The sequence below is a fragment of the Mesoplodon bidens genome (assembly GCF_964165515.1).
Source record: "Mesoplodon bidens genome assembly, chromosome: 10".
Taxonomy (NCBI): Eukaryota; Metazoa; Chordata; class Mammalia; order Artiodactyla; family Ziphiidae; genus Mesoplodon; species Mesoplodon bidens.
In genome coordinates, this window is record NC_138172.1 from 4,517,043 (window position 1) to 4,542,246 (window position 25,204).

The 25,204-nt window shown below is 46.6% G+C and overlaps 2 protein-coding genes across 4 annotated transcripts in view; one reads left to right on the forward strand and one right to left on the reverse strand.

Moving 5' to 3' along the window:
• NR2C2 (nuclear receptor subfamily 2 group C member 2) overlaps positions 1–8,066 on the forward strand; it is a 98,409-nt gene extending 90,343 nt beyond the window's left edge. For all 3 annotated transcript variants that reach the window (XM_081245409.1, XM_081245407.1, XM_081245408.1), the window contains 2 exons: positions 1,862–7,022; positions 7,252–8,066. In XM_081245409.1, the coding sequence (XP_081101535.1) occupies positions 1,862–2,036 (175 nt within the window). In that variant the 3' untranslated portion in view covers positions 2,037–7,022; positions 7,252–8,066. The remainder of the gene's footprint in view (positions 1–1,861; positions 7,023–7,251) is intronic.
• A 2,237-nt stretch (positions 8,067–10,303) lies between these two features.
• MRPS25 (mitochondrial ribosomal protein S25) lies at positions 10,304–24,785 on the reverse strand. Its single transcript, XM_081245410.1, has 4 exons — positions 24,535–24,785; positions 18,874–18,980; positions 11,207–11,294; positions 10,304–10,567 (listed from the first exon to the last, which is right to left on the reverse strand). The coding sequence occupies exons 1-4, from the start codon at positions 24,666–24,668 to the stop codon at positions 10,375–10,377; spliced, it is 522 nt and encodes a 173-aa protein (XP_081101536.1). The 5' UTR covers positions 24,669–24,785; the 3' UTR covers positions 10,304–10,374.
• Positions 24,786–25,204: the final 419 nt, after the last annotated feature.

Sequence of the window (25,204 nt, forward strand, 5' to 3'; positions counted from 1 at the left end):
GGAATTGCCTTGACGATGGCAGCTCTCTGGCCTTTGAAAGTAGATGTTTCTGAAAAAGTCCTGAGTCACTACTCCTGGTCCAGTCAGGGACCCTGGGGGACAAGAGGGCAAGCCAGGTAGGTGATTTGGGGCCAGAAATGAGAGCTGGGGGTGGGGGCTCTCTCATAGCACTCAGAAACACTCAGTTCCCAAAGAAAAGGCCCTGGAATGGTTGCGTCCTCTTTATACAGTCATGGCTTTAGTCTGTCCCATCCTTAGGCCTTTTCCCACGCTGTTTGTTCCTCCTGAAATCCTCTCCCATCCTTTGCATCTCTGCTGACAGGAACCTTAGCCAGCGTCTAAGGCCCAGCTAGATGTCCTCCCTGACTGGCCTTTTCTGACTTCCCGAGACCCTTCAGCCTGTCGGCCCCTTGGCACCTTTGGGTGCGCTGCCAGACACCGTGGCTGGGCAAATGGATGATTGTGCTGGAATACTGCTTTCATAATACAAATATATTTTCCCCTTTTAAAAATAACGTTCACTGTAGAAAAAAATTAGAACATTCTGGAAAGCAAAAAGAAAACTTTTAGCTCTTTGTAAATACCACTTCCCTGTTAACATTTTATGTATTTACTTCCAGTAATTTCTTAGTATGTGCAATTGGAATCAGAAAATAGAAAATAAGGTTTTGTGACCTTTTTTTCACTTAATATTCAGTGAGCATGTATACATTCTTCTAAATCATTTTCCATGGCTAAGGAGATGCCATAATTTCATCATTTCCCTACTTATGAAAATGTCAGTCGTTTCAAGACTGGGCTGGCCCTGCAGTTTGCATCCTGGTGCCCACCGCTCTGGGTGCTGGCTGTGGAAATGGCCCATCCACGAGATGCTTCAGATAGTGTCCAGTGACCTGCCAGGACAGGGTCATGGTGTGCCCTCCTGGGGTTCCTTCCAAATAAAAATCTTATTGCTTTATTTTTAATTACAATGCTAAAAGAACACTGGAAATTAGAGCAATATATAAAAAGTTTTAATTGATGTAATCACTTCCAAATCCCAATATACCCAGAGGTCAACCATTAGCATTCTGGTGACCATCCTTCCAAGTACTTTATTTACACACATACATACAAATGAATATACGCAAATGAGGTCACGCTGTACTTGCTGTTTCACATCCGCTTTTTTTTTTTTTTTTTGGCTGCGTTGGGTCTTCGTTGCTGTGCGCCGGCTTTCTCTAGTTGTGGTGAGCGGAGGCTACCCTTCATTGCGGTGCGCGGGCTTCTCATTGCAGTGACTTCTCTTGTTGCGGAGCACAGGCTCTAGGCGTGCAGGCTTCAGTAGTTGTGGCACGTGGGCTCAGAAGTTGTGGCGCATGGGCTTAGTTGCTCTGCAGCATGTGGGATCTTCCTGGACCAGGGCTCGAACCCATGGGATTCTTAACCGCTGAGCCACCAGGGAAGCCCTCACATCCTCTTAAGTTTTTATTCAGCTAATATGTCATGGAATTCTTATCAATGAATATAGACCTTTATTATCCTCTTTAATGAGTATGTAGTGATTCATTATATGGAGACACCATAGAGACACCATACTTTATTTTAACCTACCCTCCTCTGACAGGTTTCCAGATTTTTCTTTTTGGTGGGGCTGAGGAGAGTTGTTATAAACAATGAAGGGAACATATCTGTACATAATCTTTGTGCTCATGATAAATTCCTACAAGAGGAACTGTTGAAATCAGAAAAGCAAGGGTGGACAGTGAATGTTTTTGTTTGATTCAGTTCCGAGCAGAGTAGACAAGGCCCTTGGGAGCCTATCCAGGGTGAAGTCTGAAGTGCAGCAAACCCCCTTCTCTAATGACCCTTCCTCTTACAGGTTGGCCCGGATTCTTGTCCGCCTGCCAGCACTCAGGCTGATGAGCTCCAACATAACAGAAGAACTTTTTTTTACTGGTCTCATTGGCAATGTTTCAATAGACAGCATAATCCCCTACATCCTCAAGATGGAGACAGCAGAGTATAACGGCCAGATCACCGGAGCCAGCCTATAGCGCACACCTCACACCTGCCGAGGAGCACAGGATCTGCCCAGGACTGCTCAAATACAAAGAAAATAAAGTAGTGGTATTTTGGTATGTGCAAATATTTCCAGTATCTTAGCTATTTCCTACCTGGTTTCTTCTTATCTGTTAATCCCAGACAGTAGCAACTAAAAGACTAGTAGGATCCTTTCTTGCCATAAGAAATGTTTTAATGCCTTTTGATGAAGCAGCAGATTTTGGAACAATCTTTTAACTCAGTTTTTATTTAGAAATTCTCAAAGGGCAAAAAACAAAAGCAAAGTTTTATAATGTCAGAGACTAGTTAAAGAAAACTAAACCTAAGAGAACAACAGTATGTGTGTATATATTAAAAACGTCCTTGGAATTAATAGCTACTAATTACCAGGGTAATGATATTAGCACTTTCTAAGCACTTCTTATCAATGTGTAGTGTTAGCAACATCTTGCCTATGTGCAGGGCAAATGGAAAACTGTGTATGTCTTTTGCCGAAATACTAACGATTTCTGTGAAAATGCAATAGGGTTACAGGAGACAATCATTTATGCTTAAGGAAGGAAGGCATCATTCCTAACTGTACGCACATATTGCTGGTGTAGAGCTAAACTCCCGGGAATGAATGAAGATGCAGCTTATCTGTACGTGCAGTCAGGGGGAGTGTGGTGGCACAATCGTGGTGACCCGAATTCGAAGCTTCCTCAGCCAGAGCTGATGCTTGTCAGGTTCCCTGACCTCTGGTCCTGGTCTGTGACGGGCATCTGCAGGCTCCTCTGAACTCGGGGCTCTTCTGGTGACTGGTTCTCAGAATTGGATTAAACCAGTCAGATGTTAACTGCCAATTCCTGCAGCAACTGAAAACATCCCCGAATCACCTCCACCACTCACAGCAGTTGGAGCGTTCTGACCAAAAAGTGCAAGGTGAGCATTCTGAACCCTTGCCGGGACCTCCTGACTACAGTGTGGGGTGGTTGCATGTTTTCCAGGTGGAGGAGTGCGAGGGCTCCTTCTCAGCAGTTTCCATCCCAAATGCCCCTTGGGAAGGGCCTGTGTTCCTGCACTTGCGGTCCGAACTGGGAGGTGGACTGTGGTGCGGGTCTTGCTGCCTGCCCAGGCAGCAGCTGTGGTGGAGCTGAGTGGCATGTTTCTCAGTGTCTCCAGGCTCAGCACCTCTGTCGGCAGGTTTCTCAATGATCCTGGCATACCATGCACGCACTTGGGTTCCCCCAGTTGTGCCAGCAGACGAACTCTGGAGCATTTTACATGATGGATGCAAACAACCTTTAATCCCCAAAGTTATCATCTTCTCCTTGTAAGTGATAGCGACCACTGTTTACAAGAACAGAATGCGGTTATTGGGAAGTTTAGTCGGAGAAAAGCGCCCATAGTTCCCCTGGTTGTGAAGAAGCAGCACACATTAAGGCTGCCTCAGGTACCTGTACTTTCTTTCTGTGTAGCCCAGATTAAGAAAATACAGTGTGAGGCTAATTGTATTTCTTGAACCTTTTGATCAGATGATACCCCAAAAGACCCCAGTGCACTCACTCCCCCGCCTCCAGGCATCCATGGCCGTGTAAAGCTGAGGAGAGCAAGGTGGGTGCCTCGTGTGCTGCGCGTGGGTGCTGGGCCGCCGCCACGGGCTCACGGCAAGATGGGACTCTATCTGAAGCTGTCGGCGGCACTTACGGAAGTCATAAGTGGGAATTATTGGGAACAGTGTCTCCAACTTGGAAATTCCTGTTTGGATCTAATTATATCATTTATCGTTCATGCCTTGGGAGCAAATTTTGGAGAATAGTTGGGGGGGGTACCCGTTATAAAATAATGGGAAGGATTTAATTTTGACAGCTTAAATTTTTGGTTTTCTAACTTTGAAGTGATTTACGTTTCAAAATTAAGGCAAAAAGTGGCGAAGGATTTTCACAGAGGGCATTTTGTAGCACTTGTGTGCATCTTACATAGCGAGTTGCCTATTTTTCTGTTCTTTTGACTTTGGATGTAAGCATGTCTGTTGATCCTGTAGCAGCTCCCTGGGAACACGTATTGTGTCACATCTTTCAGGTCTGACTTCTCGGTGATGGTGAAAAGGTCCACACTGGCTGGCTGCCCTGGGCGTCCTGTGTCTGTGAGGCTTTTATACTCAGGTTGCTTTAAGGTATGAGGGCAGCTTAGGTTGCTTTAAGGTATGAGGGCAGCTTAGCCAAGACCTAGACTGAAGTCTGTGCTGGGAACAGAAGGTGGTACCAGCAGGGAGACAGTGAACACCTGGATAAGCACATGCCCCACTCCAGCAGGACGGCCCGGGAGAAAAGCCGATTCTAAGCCGGTCCTGCTCCCTGAGTCCCTTCGCTGCTGATGGCTGATTCTAGTGGACCATGTTGGGCTTTGAACACTCCTCCTTAGTTTCCTAGATCCCCTTGGCCTTACTTTGAAGTGGGCTTTTCCTTAAAAATCAGCTCCACACGACCTGAATTCTCGCCGCTCCAGATCATCTCAGGCCTTTGACAGCAGGTCCATTCTCTCGTCAAACTGGTTAAAAGAAGCCCAGAGTCAAGAATTATTTAAAGAGATTGCAAGTAAATATTTGGGCTCAACTTTCACCAGGCTTTTAACCCTTGTTAGTAGTTTGTGAAACTCTGATTTAGTGAAGTGAGACCAGCCCTGAGTAGTCTGCATCTGAGTGAAATAAGCCAGGATCAGGATTCTTTGCCACGAGAATCCTGGCCCAGCCACCCCTCCCTCCCTCTGTGAGGAGAGTACGTAAGGGAGGTGGGGACAGACGTACACCACTGCTTCTTGATGAAGTGGGCTCTTTTCCATCGGTATTTCAGATAACGTTGGACAGTTATGTATTGAAATTTGTGGAGTTCATTACATATAATCATAAAACAGGACCGGAAGAGACGTAGAGAAAGACCAAGTTACTCAAGCAAATATTTTCCATGTTATTCCTTGAAAGTATTTTTAAGGAAGTATGTTACTTACCACACTTCTGATTTGTGTGTGTGTGTTTGGGGTGGGGTGGGGAGGCTACCTTATTTATTGTCTAACCTCTGCCATGAGGCTGTGGTCAGGGTTCTTTTGTTGTTTGGGTTTTTATATTTAATTTCAGGTGTAGTCACTTGTAAGATGTTATGTAATTGCCCTCAAGAGGGATCGTTTTCTAGCCTGTTGGCGTCAGTATTAAATGCAGACTCTCTCCCGAGGTGGTGGCAGTGGACACACCAGCGGGCTCCCTGATCGATGTGGCGGCAGCACCCTCGCTGGGGCACAGGGCTGTAGCCACACTGCATGCTGGTTCTCTAGCTTGTTTGGGGGTAGCCACAGCAGGGAGCCAAGAACTAGAAGGGCTCTCGTTGTACCTAGTGCTCTTAATGCTGATCCTTTGAGGGAACACCAAGCAGAGCAGTCTTGCTCCCAGCCCTGCCTGACAAGCAGCCTTTGGATGGAGATCCAAGTTCCAGGGCCTGATCAGATTAGAGCCTGGAAACGCGTTGCCCACTTTCCAGTGGAAGTGGCCTTATGTGCAATGGGGCTGAAGGTGACATTACAACTCTTCTGAGTCCAGGTCATGAAAGGCGGCATCTTCTGATGCTCACCTTTATTTTTGAGGATGGTGCCCTTCAAAGCCTAGAAAGGCCGGAGAAAGCAGGGCACACACCCACATCCTTCACTGTCCCACTTCCATTCTCCATAGATTGTGCGGCTCTTGGAAAATGTCTTAACTTTGATGTAAATTTGCAAAGCTAGCCCCTCATCATGACTGAGTGGGATGAGTCTTTGTACACAGAGTCCTGGGCCTCCTCACCTGTGCCTCCCACCAGCGGGCACTTCTGTGTGTTCAGCCCTGGGGTCCCTTCGGCGGCATTGTGTGTGTACAGATTTATAGGCTTGTGTGACTGACTGAATGTACATGTGTTTATACCTTCTCTATATGTACAGTGTATATAGCGTATGTGTACATAGATGTACATTATGTATACAGACATGTAGCCACATATCCAGACTTTCCTTTTGTTTTACAGAGAATCTATGATAGAGTTTTCACAGTAAATTGATGTGGGTGTTCCATGGTCCCTCAGCAGGATGGATTTGCTGAGACTTTTTAACTCCATTTTCCTTTGGGTGAGCCTGGCTGGGAAAGGCCCTGAGGTCAATGTCCACTCTGCACCAGGGCAAGTTCCAGACACAAAGGCCCTGGCAGGATGACATTGCTTTCTATTCTCTAGGAAGCTTGAATGTTGATGGCCGATTTCTATGGTATACAAATTACAAATCTTTAAATTCTGTCTCTAACTATATAGCATGTGAATGAAATCCACTGACCTTATTCCTTTCTATAAATTATGATTCTAAAATTTTTTAATTTCAGATAAAAATTGCATTTTTATACAGATGTATACCCTTAAAGCTACAAATGCCAAATTTTCCTTGTCCAGGTCTATTCTGAGGAATTTTCCCATTAATCAGGCTTTAAACTGAGATACAGCACTCAGGAGCCAGGGCCCAGCCCAGCAGTAGTTGCTCATGCACCTACTAAGCAGAGACCTGAATGGTGGGAAGGTTGAAAGCTGGCCTGCTGAAAGAATTCACTGGATAACTGCAAAAACTCACATAATCCACAGGTTACTTTTTTTAAAAAAATAAGCTTACTGAAATATTTGAAAATACTTCATTGAGACCACAGTACTTGGTGCCTTTTGTGAGATGGTGGGTCGTTTAGCCTTCAGCTTCCCATAGCTTTGATGTGACGAAAGCTCCTGCTACTTCACTGGCCTCATCCCACAGTGATTGTTCGACCTTTCCCATGTCCTTGCCTGTCGTGACAATCACACTATTGAACGTGGCTCTCCAGTTAAAACTCAAGTGGAAGCCTGACAGTCTCTAAATGAATCTTTAAAAGTTTTCCTTTGGGGCTATTTACCTTAACTGTAATCTAAGAATAATTAAACTGTGAGTTTAAAAAAAGTATCTTGGGGGTGAGGAATGTCTGAGATATTTTTTTTTTTTTTTTTTTTTTTTTTGCATTATGCGGGCCTCTCACTGTTGTGGCCTCTCCCGTTGCGGAGCACAGGCTCCAGATGCTCAGGCTCAGCGGCCATGGCTCATGGGCCCAGCTGCTCCGCAGCATGTGGGATCCTCCCGGACCAGGGCACGAACCCGTGTCCCCTGCATTGGCAGGCGGACTCCCAACCACTGCGCCACCAGGGAAGCCCTGTCTGAGATATTTTTAATGCCCAGCTATACTTTCAGTTAAGAAGCCAATAATAATTCTGAAATGCTGGGGAAAAAGGCTCAGCAATATTTATCGATTGACAGACTGTGATAAAGCTGAACACTTGGGTAACAATTAGAAATGGTAGTCTTTACATTAAAAATGGCTTTTCTTTAGGAAAGTGTAGTCAATTACCATTTTAACCACCAGAGCTCTCATGGATTCAAATGCCGCTGCCACACACAACTCAAGTGCGGGAGTATTTTTCTGCACTCTCTCCGTTCTCCCAATTATCTTGTAAACCAGTGTTCAACTAGTTTTATAACTGAAAACTGCACATTTTTCATAGTACAAACCATAGTTTTTACCTGTAGTTTGGAGCTGTCTGTTAAAATGTAGCTGCACTATCAGCCCTTTTAAAAGAAGTATGTTAAAGGAAAATTGGGGTGTTAGATTTTTGGGACCGTTTCTGTAACCTCTGCCCTTCACAATATAGAAAATATTGTTTATGCCATCACATTCTAATTCCAGGTTTAAAATCTGGTGAAAGCTGTATAGCTTGAAATCAGCTTTTTTTATGCGATGGCATTTAAAAAACAGCATGTTCTTTTTAAACCGAATTTTATATCTACTCAATGTCTTCAGTCTCGAAGAATTTGCATTGTTGTGTTTGTATATAGAGTATTGCAGTGCATGAATTAGCTTTATGCATTTTATTAAATGCTGTTTCAATGTGGCATTATTGTTGTGGCTTAATACTACTACCTAAAAGAGGTTTATACTATTAAAGTGAATTAAAAACTAATAATGTGCATCCTGCTCCTCATTTCTCCTCGTAATAGTAACATCGGTAACGCCTGACCCCCAGAGGCACCCAGAATGCTCTGCCTGAACCCCAGGTAGGTGGCAAGGAGGCACCCTGGTCGTCAGACCCCTACAGCTCGCACCCCACCTTAGCCTTGCCCAGAAGTGACTTAGCCCTTGATGGTCCACTGGATTGTAAATACCTTTAACGAAAATGTCGGCGGGATCATCCCCTCTGCGTCCCTCCAGTGGAGCCACTCCTTGGTGTGGTGTCCAGAAGCCACGCAGACCTCCCTGGAGCGGAGCAGAGCACAGCTTGGGCCGCCGGACACACAGATCGCTGGCACCAGACAGACAGACGTGCACAGAGCCAGGCCTCAAACCGGCAGATGCTTCCTGTAAGGATATTTGCTCTGCAGGGTAAAAATGTCTTCTTAAAGTTTCAGAACTTTAGAACTTGCTCATTATGTCATCTGACCTCTCATTTTACAGATGAGGATTCTAAGGTCCAAAGTCAGATGCATGGCAGAACCCACAGGCAGCCAAATAGCTTTAAGTGGCTTTGCCAGGTAGAACTCAAAATGAGAAGAAAATTGGTCACTTCAGGAGAACAAGGCCAAAAAGGCCAAAAACCATCGGATGAACACTGCTTATGCAGATAAAATTAGAAAATGTCAATTACAAGATCCTCATACGAGAGGACTGGGATTGACATATACACTAATATATATAAAACGGTAACTAATAAGAACCTGCTGTATAAAAAAATAAACAAAATTCAAAAAAAGATCCTCATAGCAATCTTCTCTACTAATTTCTTCCCATTTTTGTAAATTAAACCCATCTTTTTTACCACTAATGAAGTAGGAAATAGATGGCAAAGGAATAATGCCCCCCAGTGGTGTTTATCTCCACGCATGTTACCTGCTACCTATAAAATAGTCCACGCAAACGGTAACAGCAGCGCCATCGTGTCAGGCACTGGACATTTATTCTCTCTCTAAAGAGGCGTCAAAAACTAGCTTAGTTCAGGGCGATCCTCCTATTTAGCAACCCTGGGGGCGCCCCTGTGGACCATGCAGGGGAGGGCCATTTCTGTAAGTGCTTACTCTTTCTGAAAAGGCCAGTCAGCCACTGTGAAGGCCATGGCTGCCACCAGCTGGGAGCAGTATCAGAAACATGGCGGGAACTGAGACCAGCACCCAGGGAGGGATTAGAATGGGGGACAGGTTTTTCTAGCCGCCCTCGGAAATGGTGCTGGAGGGGAGAGCACCAAAGTGTTGAATTTCAGTTAAACAACCCTCGTGAGCCTGTGGTCATTCAGGACAGCTACCCATTACACATCAGACCCACACACCCACCTCCCCCCAACCCCGACGTTTACACCATCACCCTGAACACAGGTCTGGTACAACATCACAGTAAACCATAACCTGAGCACCATATGTGAAAGGAGCCGAACTTCCCCCAACTTCTGCAGCATTTCTATAAACCATCCCAGTCGCACACTGGGATAAGGACTACCTTTCTTCCCACCTCACAGGGAGCTTTCGGCTTCAGTCCAAGTCCTTCGCTCTTGACCAAGTGAACCTAATCTTCAGGTGACCCTAGAGGGCCCTGGTGTCTCCTGAGGACTGAAACCAACACAACTGACGTGACAGCAACATCCGTGACTCCCAGGCGGGCCGAGCGGCACCTCACCCCCTCTTCCAACCTCAGTAAGTGAAGGCTGACCGAGCCAGAGCGGGGCGCCCTCTCCTTGCCAGGGAGCCAGCTCTGGGCCTCCACTGGGACCCCTTGGCCTCTGGCACAGCCTCGCCCCAGTGGTCAGTTGGCTTTAGTTTACAATGCGAGCGCTGCACACAGGCGTGCCCTGGGATTTCTGAAAACCTCCAAAGAGACTGACTGGAGAGGACGCCTATACCACCAGCCAGACAGCTCCGGCCAGAGCCGCACGCAGCAGTTCTTCGTTATTCTCCAGAGCAAGGCCTGGAAGAAGAGTCGAAGGCACTAGAGACCAGGAAAGGGCTGCAGGACTGAGACGAGGTGTCACCAGGCTGCGGCCTTACACCTTCCCGACCCCAAAGCCCTGTCCCTACGAAGGCCTATCAGACCGGATTCATGCCACACTGCTCAGTGATTCTGAAGCACTTATTGCCCTGATGGCACAGGGTGTTCCCTGGGCAGCTTGGCTGCAGCCCAACTCCTCCCCTCCCCCCATGCACTTTTACACAAGTGTGCAAAGGAGACCCTTTTATTGCAAAGAGATTTTCAGTCTCCCGGGGAATAGGACCAGGGGCTTTCCTGGGGCCTCAGTCTTGGGCACTGGCTTTCAGAGCTGCTTTGTACTTCCCTGTCATTTCCCTGGGCAACGGCACCAGGCCCGGGCAGGGCACCTGCCCCTCCACCTCACAGATGCACTCCCGCAGGCAGTACTTTCGGGGACCGAAGTGGGCTGGGTGAGAAAGCTGTTTTTTCTCCTGCTCCTCTCTCTCGAGGGTTTTCCTGCCAAAGAACACAGACAGCAACAAGGCGTGGGTGACACAGCTCCAAGCCGCTGGGAAGTGGGAAACTTCTCAGCCGAGTGAGCCCCAGCATCTGCCAGGGAGACCTCCTACGCTGCTCCCTGCTCCCCCCGGGCCTCCGGGGCTGGGGGGTGCACAGGAAGGCCTGCAGCCCGGTGAAGGGTAGCAAGGGGTGACCCCAGCTCTGAGGACAGGCAATCAGGACCAAGGGGCCTGGAAGTGCCTTTGTGCACTTTCTCAAGACAGACTTTCCCATCTTCCCTGCCTCCATTCACGGGAAGAAAAGGAATGTGTCACAGCAGGCCCTGGGGTTGGTCACCCACTAGCTCCAAGCTGAAATCCCCCAAGAGGGACATGGTCACAGCCATAAGGGCGCGCGTTCCAGATGCCTCTCAGCTTCCCGTGGACGCAGGAGGAAAGGACCATCTTTATCTTCACGGTGCAGGGAGCTGCAGCTCAGAGGTTCAGGCGCACAGACTCCGGCCCGCTCTCTGGTCCGCATCCGAGGCTCCTGCCAGAGTCCGCCCTCTCAACACCCCTCCCAGCGCGCCCATCTCCTCCCTCTCACATCTCTGGGCCAAGACGTTTGCACCCCTCCAGATCAAGCCCAACAACTCACTCATTCTTCCCCAGAATCTTTTTGATGTGCTCCATGATCTCCTTATTGCTCTTGGTCTCCACGTCCACAAGGACTTGCTCCCCAGTATCTGGAAACAGGAGGAAAGGGGGGGAAGAAAGCTGAGAACACAGCAAGGCACTGCCTGGCCTCAAATGGTGGTGATTTGGGATTTGCTTTTAGAGGAAAAACATTTTAACGGTCAAGTAAGTGTTTATGTAACCAATTATGCTGCCCTTTTTCCGTATTTCTTTAGATGTGAGCATACATAAACTTTAGGTATGTAGAAAAGCATACATACTATTTTAAATAGAAACTCCATGTTCATGGATAGAAAGATTTAGTATTGTTAAGATGGCAATCCTACCCAATCAGTCTATGGATTCAGTCAATCCCTACCAAAAATCCTAGCAGGTGTTTTTGTAGAAACGGAAAAATTGAGCCTAAAATTCATGCAGAGGACCCAAAACAGCCAAAACAACCTTGACAAACAAGAAAAAGGGAGAACATTCACTTCCCAATTTCAATTTTACCACAGGCTACAGTAATCAAGTCAGCGTGGTACTGAGCAAAAGAACAGCCTATAGAAATGGAACTGAACTCGGTCTAAATTTATGGTCAACTTATTTTCAGCAAAGATGACAAGACAACTCAGTGAGGAAGAGCAGCATATATCTGATAAAGGACTTGTATCCTGACTAAAGAACTCTCACAATTCAATGTCAAAAAGACAATCCAAAGAAAAAATGGGCAAAATATCTGAATAAACATTTAACAACAACAAAAATTGATAATAATAAGCACATGAAAAGATACTCAATATCATCAGTCATTAGGAAAATACAAAATAAAACCAGTGAGATATTAAGGTGGCTAAAATTTTTTTAAACACAATACCAAGTGTTAGTGAGGATGCAGAGTAACTGGAACTTTCCTAAATTCCTGGTAAAAATGCAAAATCTTACAGCCACATCAGCTAGTGAATTAAGACACACAAAAAAGAAAGGATTGGAAAGGGAGAATTTTATTTGCAGATGTAATGATTGTGTATGTAGAAAATCCTAAGGAATTTAGAAAATAAAAACTTCTAGAAATATGAATTACCAAGATTGCAAGACACAAGGCCCATGTACAAAATCAGCTGTACTTCTACAAAGTTGTTTGGTGCTGACCAAAGAACTGAAGAATGAAAAATTTAAAAATACCATTTACAATAGTCACAAAACATACTCAATATTATTAAAATGTCCAGGGACTTCCCTGGCAGCGCAGTGATTAAGAATCCGCCTGCCAATGCAGCGGACATGGGTTCGAGCCCTGGTCCAGGAAGATCCCACATGCCACGGAGCAACTAAGCCTGTGCACTACAACTACTGAGCCCGCGCGCCTAGAGCTCATGCACCACAACTACTGAGCCTGCGCGCCTACAGCTCGTGCACCACAAATACTGAGCCCGCGCGCCTAGATCCCATGCTCCGCAACAAGAGAAGCCCCCGCTCGCCCCAACTAGAGAAAGCCAGCGCACAGCAACAAAGACCCAATGCAGCCAAAAATAAATAAATTTATTTTTTTAAATGTCCATTATCCTCAGTGATCTATAATATAATTCTGAACAAAATCCCAGCAAGCTTTTTTTCTAGAAACTGGCAAGCAGATTTTAAAGTCAATATGGAAATGCAAAGAACCTACAAGGGCCAAATTAATCTTGGAAAAAAAGGGGGGGTGGGGAACAAAGTTGGATTTACACTTCCCGATCTTAAGACATATTATGAATTACAAAAACCAAGACAGTGTGCTATTAGCATAAGGACAGACATATAGATCAGTTAAAGAGGATGAAGAGTTCAGAAATAAAATCGAATAGCCAAAACAATCTTAAGAAAGAAGAACAGAGCTGGAGGAATCATGCTGACTTCAGACTACACCAGAATGCTACAGTATTCAAAAACTGCAAGGTACTGGCACAAAAAAACAGACACATAGACCAGTGGAACAGAATAGGGAGCCTAGAAATAAACCCACACATTTATGGTCAATTAATCTACCAGAAAAAAGGCAAGAACATACAATGGAGAAAAGACACTCTTCAATAAGTGGTGCTGAGAAAACTGGACACCTACATGTAAAAGAATGAAATTAAAACATTTTCTAACACCATCTACAAAAATAAACTTAATATGGATTAAAGACCTAAATATAAACACTAGCTACCATAAAATTCCTAGAAAAAACACAGAACACTCTTTGAAATAAATCGTAGCAATATTTTTTGGGGATCTGTCTCCTAAAACAAAGGAAATAAAAGCAAAAATAAACAAATGGGACCTAATTAAATTTAAAAGCGTCTGTACAGCAAAGGAAAACATAAAACAAAATGAGGGACTTCCCTGGTGGTCCAGTGATTAAGACTCTGTGCTCCCAATGCAGGGGGCCCAGGTTCGAACCCTAGTCAGGGAACTAGATCCCCCATGCTGCAACTAAGAGTTCGCATGCCGCAACTAAAAGATCCCTCATGTGGCAACAAACACCTGGCACAGCCAAGTAAATAAATAAATACTTAACCTGATTAAAAAATGGGCAGGAGAACTGCATAGACATTTTTCCAAAAGGAAATGCAGATGGCCAACAGGCACATTAAAAGATGCTCAAGATACCTAATCATCAGGGAAATGCAACTCAAAACCACAATGACGTATCACCTCACACCTGTCAGAATGGCATTCATCAAAAAGACCACAAATAACAAAGGTCGGTGAGGAAGTGGAGAAAAGGGGACCCTTGTACACTGTTGGTGGGAATGTAAATCGGTGCAGCTACTATGGAAAACAGTATGGAGGTTTCTCAAAAAAACTAAAAATAGAACCACCACATGACCCAGCAATTCCACTCCTGAGTATATACCTGGAAAAAAACACACTAATTCAAAAAGATACACGCATCCCAATATTTATAGCAGCATTATTTATAATTGCCAAGATATGGAAGCATCCTAAATGCCCATCAACAGATGAATGGATAAAGATGTACTATACACACACACACAATGGGATATTACTTAGCCATAAAAAAGAATGAAATTTTGCCATCTGCAGCAACATAGATGGACTTGGAGGGCATTATGCTAAGTGAAATTAAGTCAGACAGAGATAAATACTGCATGATAGCACTTATTTGTGGAATCTAAAAAATACAACAGACTGGTGAATATAACAAAAAAGAAACAGACTCACAGAACAAACTAGTGGTTACCAGTGGGGAGAGGGAAGGAGGGAGGGGAAACATAGGGGTAGGTGAGTAAGAGGTACAGACTATTGCATATAAAATAAGCTACAAATATATACTGTACAACATGGGGAATATAGCCAATATTTTATAACAACTATAAACGGAGTATAACCTTTAAAAATTGTGAATCACTATATTGTACACCTGTAACTTATATAATATTACTGTACATCAATTATACTTCTTTTTTTTTTTTTTTTTTTTGCTGTGCCATTCGGCTTGCAGGATCTTAGTTCCCTGACCAGGGATTAAACCCGCTCCCTTGGCAGTGAAAGCACAGAGTCCTAACCACTGGACCTCCAGGGAATTCTCCCATTTTAACCAGCTTAAAGTGTAAAATTTGGTGGTTTTTAATGCCCTCACAATGTTGTGCATCCATCACCACTATCTAGGTTCCAGCACTTTCTCATGACCCCAAACAGAAACCCTGTACCCATTAAGCAGTCACTTCCTATTCCCCACACCACCCCAGCCCCAGCCCCTGACAACCACTTCCTATCCCTATGGCTTTGTCTGTTCTGGACACCTCACACAAATGGAATCACACACTATGTGGCCTTTTGCACCTGCCTTCTTTCCGTTGGCATGTTTTCAAGGCTCATCCGTGTTGTAGCATGTGCCAGTACTTCATTCCTTTTCATGGTTGAATAATATTCCACTGAATAAATATACAGATTTTGTTTATCCATTCATGGTCAATTTTTCTGACAAAGGTGCCAAGGAAACTAAAATAAAGGAAAGGATTGTCTTTCAACAAATGGTGCTATAACAGCTGAATATCCCAAATCTAAAACACCTAAAATGAACCTCAATCCTTATCTCACTTAATACACAAATAACGAGATCATAGACCTAAATGTAAATCTAGGACTCTCCCAGTTTTGAAACACAGGAGAAAAATCTTTGTGACTTTGGGGTAGGCAGAGATTTCTTGGACAGGACACAAAAAGTACTAAACATAAAAGTAAACAACTGAGGGCTTCCCTGGTGGCGCAGTGGTCGAGAGTCCACCTGCCGATGCAGGGGACACGGGTTCGTGCCCCGGTCTGGGAGGATCCCACATGCCGCGGAGCGGCTAGGCCTGTGAGCCACGGCCACTGAGCCTGCGTGTCTGGAGCCTGTGCTCCACAATGGGAGAGGCCACAACAGTGAGAGGCCCGTGTACCGCAAAAAAAAAAAAAAAAAAAAAAAAAAAAGAAAACAACTGATAAGCTAGAATTCATCAAAATTAAAACTTCTGCTCTTCAAAAGACACCATTAAGAAAATGAAAAGGCAGCCATAGACAGAAAATATTCACAATACATCTGACAAAGGAACTGAATCCAGAATATATAAACAACTCAACAAGAAAAGAGCCCCCACTTTTTTTTTTAATGGACAAAAGATCCAAACAGACTCTTTACAAAAGAAATAAATGAATGGCCAATAAGCACATGGAAAGATATAGGGAAATGCAAATTAAAATGTCAAGGAGATATACAGGCACTGGAATGGCTGAAAAGACTTATGTGATGAGAAGAATGGCCCCCAAAGATACCCCCTAGTCCCCCAGAATTGTGAATATAACACCTGACATGGCCAAGGGGCCTCTGCAGATGAAATTAAACCTAAGGACCCAGAAATGGGGAGATTCTCCTGGATAATCTGGCAGCCCCATTAATCACAAGGTCCTTAAAGTTGGAGACCCTCCTGGGCTGTGGTCAGAGGAACGTGTGACTGTTGGAGAGGGCCAGACACGAACGCAGCTGGCTTCGAGGATGAAGGGACCACGAACCAAAGCGTGTGGGGGTCTCGGGCCTCCCTCGTGGCGCAGTGGTTAAGGATCCGCCTGTCAGTACAGGGGACATGGGTTCAAGCCCTGGTCCGGGAAGATCCCACATGCCGCAGAGCAACTAAGCCCACACACCACAACTACTGAGCACGCTCTACAGCCTGCGAGCCACAACTACTGAAGCCCGCACGCCTAGAGCCCGTGCTCCGCAACAAGAAAAGCCACCGCAATGAGAAGCCCGCGCACCACAAAGAAAAGCAGCCCCCACTCACCGGAACTACAGAAAGCCCACGCACAGTAACTTAGACCCAACACAGCCAAAAATAAGACAGAAAGAAAGAATTTAAAAATAAATAAATTGAGAACGTGGGGGCCTCTAGAAGCTGGAAAAGGCATGGAAACGGATTCACCCTAGTGCCTCCAGGAAGGAAGGCTCTGTGAACACCTTGATTTTAGCCCATGTTGGACTTCAAACCTACAAAACTAAGATGAGAAATCTGTATTACTTTAAGCCACCAACCTCGTGGTGATCTTACAGCAGCCACAGGAAATGCAGATGAGCAACAGGACCAGTTTGGGTGACGACGGGGGGGCCAGCAGGACCCCTCACCCTGCGGACTGCAGGGACAAATGGCATAACCATTTTGGAGGCCTGTCTGGGTGGTTTCTAAGAAGGTCACGTGCCTATGCTGTGGCCCAGCAAGCCCATCCTGAGCCTGTGCCCAGGAGAACTGAATACCTAGGTCCACAGAGACATGCACCTTCCCCAAACCACCCTCGGCAGGCAGCCGCTAACACCCCCCCTCGAGCAAGACCCTCCTTGGAGGAGTCTCTGGGACCCGCTGCAGCAGCAGAGCTAAGCCCACCCGGCTCTCCCAGGTCCCCGTCCAGGACCTGCCGCTTCTGCCCAACACGCAGCCAGAGCTTCCTACCGACCAGCCCCGACTTTCTCATCTGAGGCGTCTCCTGGCCAGACCTCCTTCCAGAGATGTCAGACGTGCTTTGCCATCTGAAGACTCTCCCTGCCTGCCCCCCATCTCCAATAAACCTCATACTTGTAACTCTGTCTTGGCATCTATAGAAAACCCAAATGTTCATCAACAAGTGAATGGATAAACTGTGGTATGTTCTGATAATGGAGCACTACGCAGCAATAAAAATGAATAAGCTACTGATACACATAACATGGATGAATCTCGAAAAGACAAGTGGAAACCAGACACAAAAGAACATATACTGTGAGATTCTATATTAGGTTCTGAAACAAATAAAACTAACTAGTCTATGGTGAAAGAACTGCTAACAGAGGGAATTCCCTGGCGGCCCCAGTGGTTAGGACTCTGTGCTCACTGCTGAGGGCCCGGGTTCAATCCCTGGTCAGGGAACTAAGATCCCACAAGCTGTGCACTGCGGCCAGAAAAAGAAAAGAACTGCTAACAGTGGTTGCTCCCCTTGGGAGTGGGAACTGGGAACTGGAAAGCAGTACTGGGAGACTTTTTGGGTCTTCACCAGGAAACAGTGACACAGGCCCGTCACATCTATCAGAACTCATCACTCCACGCACCTAAGACGTGTCCATTTTATTATGGGTAAATTATACCTCAATAGAGTTAATTTTTTAAAACGCCAACACGAAATATATACACGAAATTGCCAACCACCACCATTCTCCTTGCCTCCACCTTGCTCTAATTTTCTTTTCTCCATAGCACTCATCTTCTAACAAACCATGTCACTGAGTTTCTTGTTCATTCTATCTCCTCCTGCTGGAATATCATCTGTACAAGGCTAGAGATCTTTGTTTGTATGGCTCCCTGACACCCCAAGCACCTAGAACAGTGCCTGGGTCCTAACAGGAACTTGATACATATTTGCTGAATGAATGAAAGAACATCATCATTTTCTTTCCTGACGAATTTCCCAGTCTATACTTCATTTGATTCTCGTAACCGTGTAAGGAAGATGTTTGGCCTTCCCCTAGAAATATGTAAGTGGGAACATTACTCGCTCAGGATCAGAATGACTGAGTAGAGAGTTGGGCTAGAACATATGGTCTTCTGACTTCCAGGCACTGAGCCCAATTTAACTGAATAAATCTTCATGTTTGCTCCTCACAGGGACAGGAGAGCATCACGTAAACGCACATGGTCCATAGAGGCCACACGCAGACACATACACTGTTCAAGAGAATGTGGCCAGCACTGAGGGAAGGGAGAGGCCAATCTAAGGTGCAGGTAAGGTTTCCTGAGTGAAATGGTGCCCAAGCTGAGTCCCAAAGGATTTAATTTTTAATTAAGCAAAGAAAAGTAGAAAGGGGACTTCCAGCAAAGGAACCGACATGAGCAAAGGCAACAAAGCACAGTGCGGCAAGGGACTCTGGGAAGACTAGCCCACATGCCGTGAGGCGTATGCAGGAGATGTGGCAGCAACAGGAGATGCGGCTGGAGAGGGCCAGACCAGATCGCGCCGTCACTGTGTGCCGGGTACAGGAGCCAAGGCGACAGGACCAACGTAGGTTTACAAGTGCTCCATCTCAGCCCCTGCTGACTGCCACACAGGAGGAACGTGGGAGGAAAGCCAGGCCTGGGTCACGGCAGAGGGTCCTGCACTCACCTAAGTAGAACCGCAGAAAGGGTGTTGGCGTCATGTTCTTAAACATCATGATCTGTACCCAGGGGTTCTTGTACTGGATCTGAGGTATGTTGAAAAACACGAATTTCCTGCAAAACAGAAGAAATTAAACCCATGAGAGTTTTTAACCGAAAATTGTATGCACCTGTGTATTCTTCTAAAGAGAAAGTCCAGAACTCATCAGATTCTAAGAGGACCCTGCCCGCCCCCGAAAAGGTGGAGGTAGGAAAAGCAGGTCTCAGGAATCCACTAACGTGTTGTCTCAATGTGGGTGTTGGGACTCTTGGTTTGTCATTTTAGGGAACAGAAATCTACATCCCTATCTCAGGTTGCATATTAGCCTAAAACTCACCAAAACAGAAGTATAAATATAAACATGAAACCATGAAACGTCCTCCGTCTTGACTGGTGTGACAGCTGCCTGTGTATCTACAGGCGAGCACTTGGTGTAAATCAGACCACAAGTTAAAAAGCAACAGGAAACCAACCACGGAAACAAACACGGGGAATACGTTTACAGTCTAGGAGTGGAGAAACCTCTAAACTCAGAACGTTTAAAACACAGATAGGGCTTCCCTGGTGGCGCAGTGGTTGAGATTCTGCCTGCCGCTGCAGGGGACACGCGTTCGAGCCCTGCTCGGGGAAGATCCCACGTGCCGCGAAGCAACTAAGCCCGTGCGCCACAACTACTGAGCCTGCGCTCTAGAGCCCACGAGCCACAACTACTGAGCCCACGCACCTAGAGCCTGTGCTCTGCAACAAGAGAAGCCACCGCAGTGAGAAGCCCGCGCACCGCAACAAAGAGTAGCCCCAGCTCACCGCAACTAGAGAAAGCCTGCATGCAGCAACAAAGACCCAACGCAGCCATAAATAAATAAATAAAACCTCTGCAAGGCAAACTTTACCAAAAACAAAATTAACATTTGCCAAACAGGAAGAAAAATGTTTGCAAAACACAAAACAAAAGGTTAATTCCCTTGATATAGAGTTCTGCACATCATTAACACCATTTATAATGCAACACTAGAGGCAAAGGCCACAGACAGGCAGAAACCCACATGGCCTATCACAGGAAGGATCCTCAGTATCTTCCCAACAAAGTCATAAATTAAAATGGTCCTTTTTAACCTCTTAGATTGCTAAAATAAATAAATAAATAAATAGTTTTAAGTTATAAAGTGAGGAAACGTTTCCTTAAATATATCAACTGGTTTAACCTCCTTGAAGGTCAGTTTGGAACTAGCACAGATCTTGACTCAATGTTTTCACCTCTGCCTTTAGTTATTCTCACACTTGAATACAAAGACATGTGTGAGGTTTACTGCAGCATTATTTGTTACAGCAAAGGAACAGAACAACTTAAATGCCGGGCTGATTATATAAACTATGACACAACTGTATACCGGGATCCCTCTCCACCTGCTCTCCATCCAGAGCAGCTAACAGATACGGGCTAGGAAGTGGGCTTTCCTGCCCTCTGGCTTTGTGCTGGCTTCAGCCACAGGGAGCACTGGCAAAAGAATGGAAGGAGGAGGAGAGTCAAGGTATTTATCTCCCTGGCTCGACCCCAGGCTCAGTCCCAGCTCCACAGGCTCCTGTCAGGCAGCCCTCTTCATCTCCAGGTCCCAACAAACGTTCTCCTCACTTTTGCAGCCTAGACCCGGGGTCTTGCACTGTTCCTTGTGGTTTCTTTTCCCATCCTTGCCACACCTTTGCAATTAGTCTCTTGATTAAAGCCTCCCCAATGACCCAAATTTAAATGCATTCTCTGCTTCATGCTGCCACCCCGCTCCCCACACCAGACGATGGAAAGGTGCGAGTGGTATGCGGGTAGAAGCGTGGCTGCCTGGCTTCACCACTTCCCAGTATGACCCAGAGCAAGTTACTGCTGTGTGCCTCGGTGTTTATGCCAACATGATGGCAATGCAGGACAAGTCCAGATAGCAGCTTGTAGTTTATTCTCAAGAAGAAAAAGATAGGATCAACAGAAGGCCTGACTGTGTGCCATTTGCTTGGGGAGACATCCATAATTGGGGCAGAATCTGCAGTTAAAACAAAAGCAGTGACAATAACCCCAGGGAAAACAAAAAACTGCAAAAACAAAAAGGAAAAATAATCGAAGTGTTTGACTCAGTTGTGTACAGTGTTTACAAAGTCATAATAATTTAACAGTGAATACTGATTTATCCAAAATTCTTAAATGACTATATTGGGAGGATGGGGGGGGGGGTCGAGTAGTATGCATGTGCTGGGGTAGGGAACGGCAATGCTTCTGGAAGAGCTAAATTCTTGCCTTCCACAGTGGCAAGTGAACAGATGAAGCCTAAAGCTAAGAAAGTAAGGAGGAGCTCTCTAAGATGGTATTTAACTATATGGGAGTAAAATTGTAATCGAATGGTTAGAGTTGAAAGTTGTTGCCTCTGGAGGATATACAATGGAGAAAAGACAGCCTCTTCAATAAGTGGTGCTGGGAAAACTGGACAGCTACATGTAAAAGAATGAAATTAGGGCTTCCCAGGTGGCGCAGTGGTTAAGAATCCACCTGACAATGCAGGGGACACGGGTTCGAGCCCTGACCCGGGAAGATTCCCACATGCCGTGGAGCACCTAAGCCCGTGCACCACAACTACTGAGCCTGTGCTCTAGAGCCCGTGAGCCAAAACTACTGAGCCTGTGCTCTAGAGCTCAAGTACCACAACTACTGAGCCCACGTGCCACAACTACTGAAGCCCGTGTGCCTAGAGCCCGTGCTCCACAAGAGAAGCCACTGCAACGAGAAGCCTGTGCACCGCAACAGAGAGTAGCCCCCGCTCACCACAACCAGAGAAAGCCCATGTGTGGCAACTAAGACCCAACGCAGCCAAAAATTTAAAAATTAAAAATAAATAAATTTATATATATATAAAAGAATGAAATTAGAACACTCCCTAACACCATACACAAAAATAAACTCCAAATGGATTAAAGACCTAAATGTAAGACTAGGCACTATAAATCTCTTAGAGGAAAACATTGGAAGAACACTCTTGGACATAAAACACAGCAAGATCTTTTTTTGCCCCTCCTCCTACAGTAATGGAAATAAAAACAAAAATAAACAAATGGGACCTAATGAAACTTAAAAGCTTTTGCACAGGGCTTCCCTGGTGGCGCAGTGGTTGAGAGTCCGCCTGCCGATGCAGGGGACGCGGGTTCGTGCCCCGGTCCGGGAAGATCCCACATGCCGCGGAGCGGCTGGGCCCGTGAGCCATGGCCGCTGAGCCTGCGCGTCCGGAGCCTGTGCTCCGCGACGGGAGAGGCCACAACAGTGAGAGGCCCGTGTACCGCCAAAAAAAAAAAAAAAAAAAAAAAGCTTTTGCACAGCAAAGGAAACCATAAACAAGACGAAAAGACAACTCTCAGAATGGGAGAAAATATTTGCAAACGAATCAATGAACAAAGGATTAATCTCCGAAACAGACAAACAGCTCATGCAGCTCAATATAAAAAAAAAAAACAATCAAAGAACGGGCAGAAGACCTACGTAGACATTTCTCCAAAGAAGACATACAGATGGCCAAGAAGCACATGAAAAGATACTCAACATCACTAATTATTAGAGAAATGCAAATCAAAACTACAATGAGGGGCTTCTCTGGCGGCACAGTGTTTAAGAATCCACCTGCCAAAGCAGGGGACACAAATCGAGCCCAGGAAGATCCCACATGCCGCAGAGCAACTAAGCCGTGCACCACAACTACTGAGCCTGCGCGCCTACAGCCCGCGCACCGCAACGAAGACCCAACGCAGCCAAAAATAAATTAATTAATTAATTTTAAAAAAATGGCCAGAAAAGTAAACTGCCCTGGGTCCCATGACCAGTAGGTCAAAGAATCAGGGCTGTGAGTATTGGGCTCCATCATTATCAAATTCACCTGGATCCTGAGGCGCAAGGCTGGACAAAGAACTCAATAAATTCCAGCAGCTGTTACTTCTCCCATTGCATCTTAAAGGCAAGAACACCTGGCAGAGGTGAGGAGGAACTTAGCTCTCAGACTCTGAATAAGGCAGCTCCCCACACACCCAGCAGATACCCTAAGACTTGCTAGCCCGGTGCTGTACTGGCCACTGGCACTTGGGATGCAGGGCCAGATGAAGTGCTGAGGGCACATGAACAAGCAAAGAAAGGCCGGTGGGGCTACAAAGAGCAAGTCTGACAGGCTCAAACCCAAAGGGCACCAGTGGGACAGCCAAGCCCTTATCACTAGGAACAATGAAACACAGAATGGCTGTTTGGCGCCTATTTACCCAGAGTATTAAAATACTTGAGCATGCGAGTATGTGCAGGCCTATTTTGATTGGCCATTTAAAAACCAGAGATTTACATTAAAATCTGAACTTCTGGCTCCTTGATAAGTCAGAAATTTTCCATGGAGCCCAAATAGCTAAGATGTAGCCAAGCAGTGAATGGCCCCGTGAGGCAAGGCACGTTTTCAGTTTACTGCAGGCCCATCCAGACTGTCTCCCTCCTTTGTTTGTACCTGCCTGGCCTCTGCCCTGTGACTCCTGGTGCAGATGGATGGATGGATGGATGCAAAGTTGGTTATGCAGGAGTATCTGGGTGCCCATTGAGCCCTAAGACTGAGTCTTCTAGGAAGCCCTCATCCCAGCTGACCCCACGCCAAGTAGGTTCAAGTTCTTGCGTTGACCTGTGGAAAGCAAACGGCTAGGGGGTAGCTGCTGGCTCTCCTGAACAGTCCTGCACTGAAGGCCCCGCCATAGGGGGGCCACCCTCCACAGGGAGTTGCTCTCCAGTCTCACTCTGATCCATCCCACACACCCAATCCCAAAGTTTCTGAAAGACAGGACTTGAATTCCCAGGAACAGCTGGGGGCCCAGCATCGGCACTCGGTAAATTTATGCCTAACACCTGAAAAGCCCAAATCACTGCTGCATTTCTCAGGTTCAGTTCAAACCTTTCACTTGCAAGTTCCATTCAATGAGTCCCGACTCTCCTGCGGGCTGAAAAGCATTAAGGAGTTGGGGTGGGGGCCGCTGCGCAGCTCAGACAGTCCCTTCACTCTAAGGGTCATGAGTCCTTCGAAAACGAAGCCCCCTTTCAGAACCGCCCCCTCACCAGCTGACTATGGTACCCTGGACAAGCCAGTTCCTTAACCTCCTGCGTTCCTTCATCCCCGGAGTGAAGAGAACAGTGGGGTTTCTGTAGAAATCAAACGAGCTAGTGCACGAGGAGCATTCAGAAACGCGCTGCGCGTACGAGGACTCAATAAATGCCAGCTGCTGTTACCCCTCCCACTGCACCCCCATATCGGCCCTGGGACATAGGTATCACCCCGGTCGCAACACTGAGGAAAAGCAACTCTCCCAAAGCCAGCAGGTGGAAGAGCCCGGACCCCAGCGGGTCGGTCGCCCCAGGCTGGGCTCCACCCGGACCGCGCGCCGCCCGCGGGGCACGGGTGGCTGAGGAGGCTTCGGCCTCCCCGTCAGCGCGGCCCCCACCCGGCGCGACGCGGCCCTGAGGTCGTCTTCTGCTGTGGAACCCGGGGCAGCTGCCCGTCCGTGCAATGGGGGCCCTGGGGCCAGCGCAGCGCCAGGTCTCAACGACTCTTAAGTTATTGGTGGGACCCGGCGGCTCGGACTGACCTGGCGCCCTCGCCCAGCTCCCCGTGCGTATTGTAGTTCACCGTCATGACCTTCACCGAGTCCTTGAACACTACGTCCCCCTGGCCCAGGTACTGCAGGGTGCGGCGTATCGGGAAGCGGCCCTTCATGGACATGGCGGCTGCGGCGGAGGGGCCGGACCGCGGGCCGCGAGCCCAGCAGCGCGGAGACCAGCCAAACTGACGCCGCCCGGGCGGCCCTCGCGCCGCTTCTCCTCCGCGCCGGTTTCCACTTCCCGCGCAGACTCACAGGAGACGCCTCCCGGCGGGCAGCGCGCGCGCCGCGGAGCGGCCTGGGACTTGTAGTACTGCCTGGCAGAGTCTTCCTTATGCGGGGGCGGTGGGAGCCGGCACGTACGCCTAAGCGTTAAAGCTCCTGTTGGAACGTTAAGGTTTTCACGATTTGTGAATCAAGTCTTTCTCCCCTCCTCCAAGGGAAAATATTTTATATAGGCTCAAACTCAATCATTCAGAAAACAAACTTACAGTAGGAAATAATTCAGGAGAGCTGAGTTTGAACACCAAGTCGGCTAGTAACTTTCTGTTCAACCTCAAATATGTCAGTTTTGCTCTCTCAACTTCTCCAGTTTTAAAGTGAAAGGTTAGAACTGCGTAATTTCTAACATTGACTTAAAAACAAAATTAAAAACCTG

What these genes read in the sequence shown, in the direction of transcription:
- MRPS25 (XM_081245410.1), bottom strand. Translation starts at nt 24,668, where the DNA reads ATGTCCATGAAGGGCCGCTTCCCGATACGCCGCACCCTGCAGTACCTG. An exon ending in GAGCTGGGCGAGGGCGCCAG is followed by an intron (nt 18,981 to 24,534) that starts GTCAGTCCGAGC and finishes TCTGTTTTGCAG; the next exon opens with GAAATTCGTGTTTTTCAACA. An exon ending in AAGATTCTGGGGAAGAATGA is followed by an intron (nt 10,568 to 11,206) that starts GTGAGTTGTTGG and finishes GTTCTTTGGCAG; the next exon opens with GAAAACCCTCGAGAGAGAGG.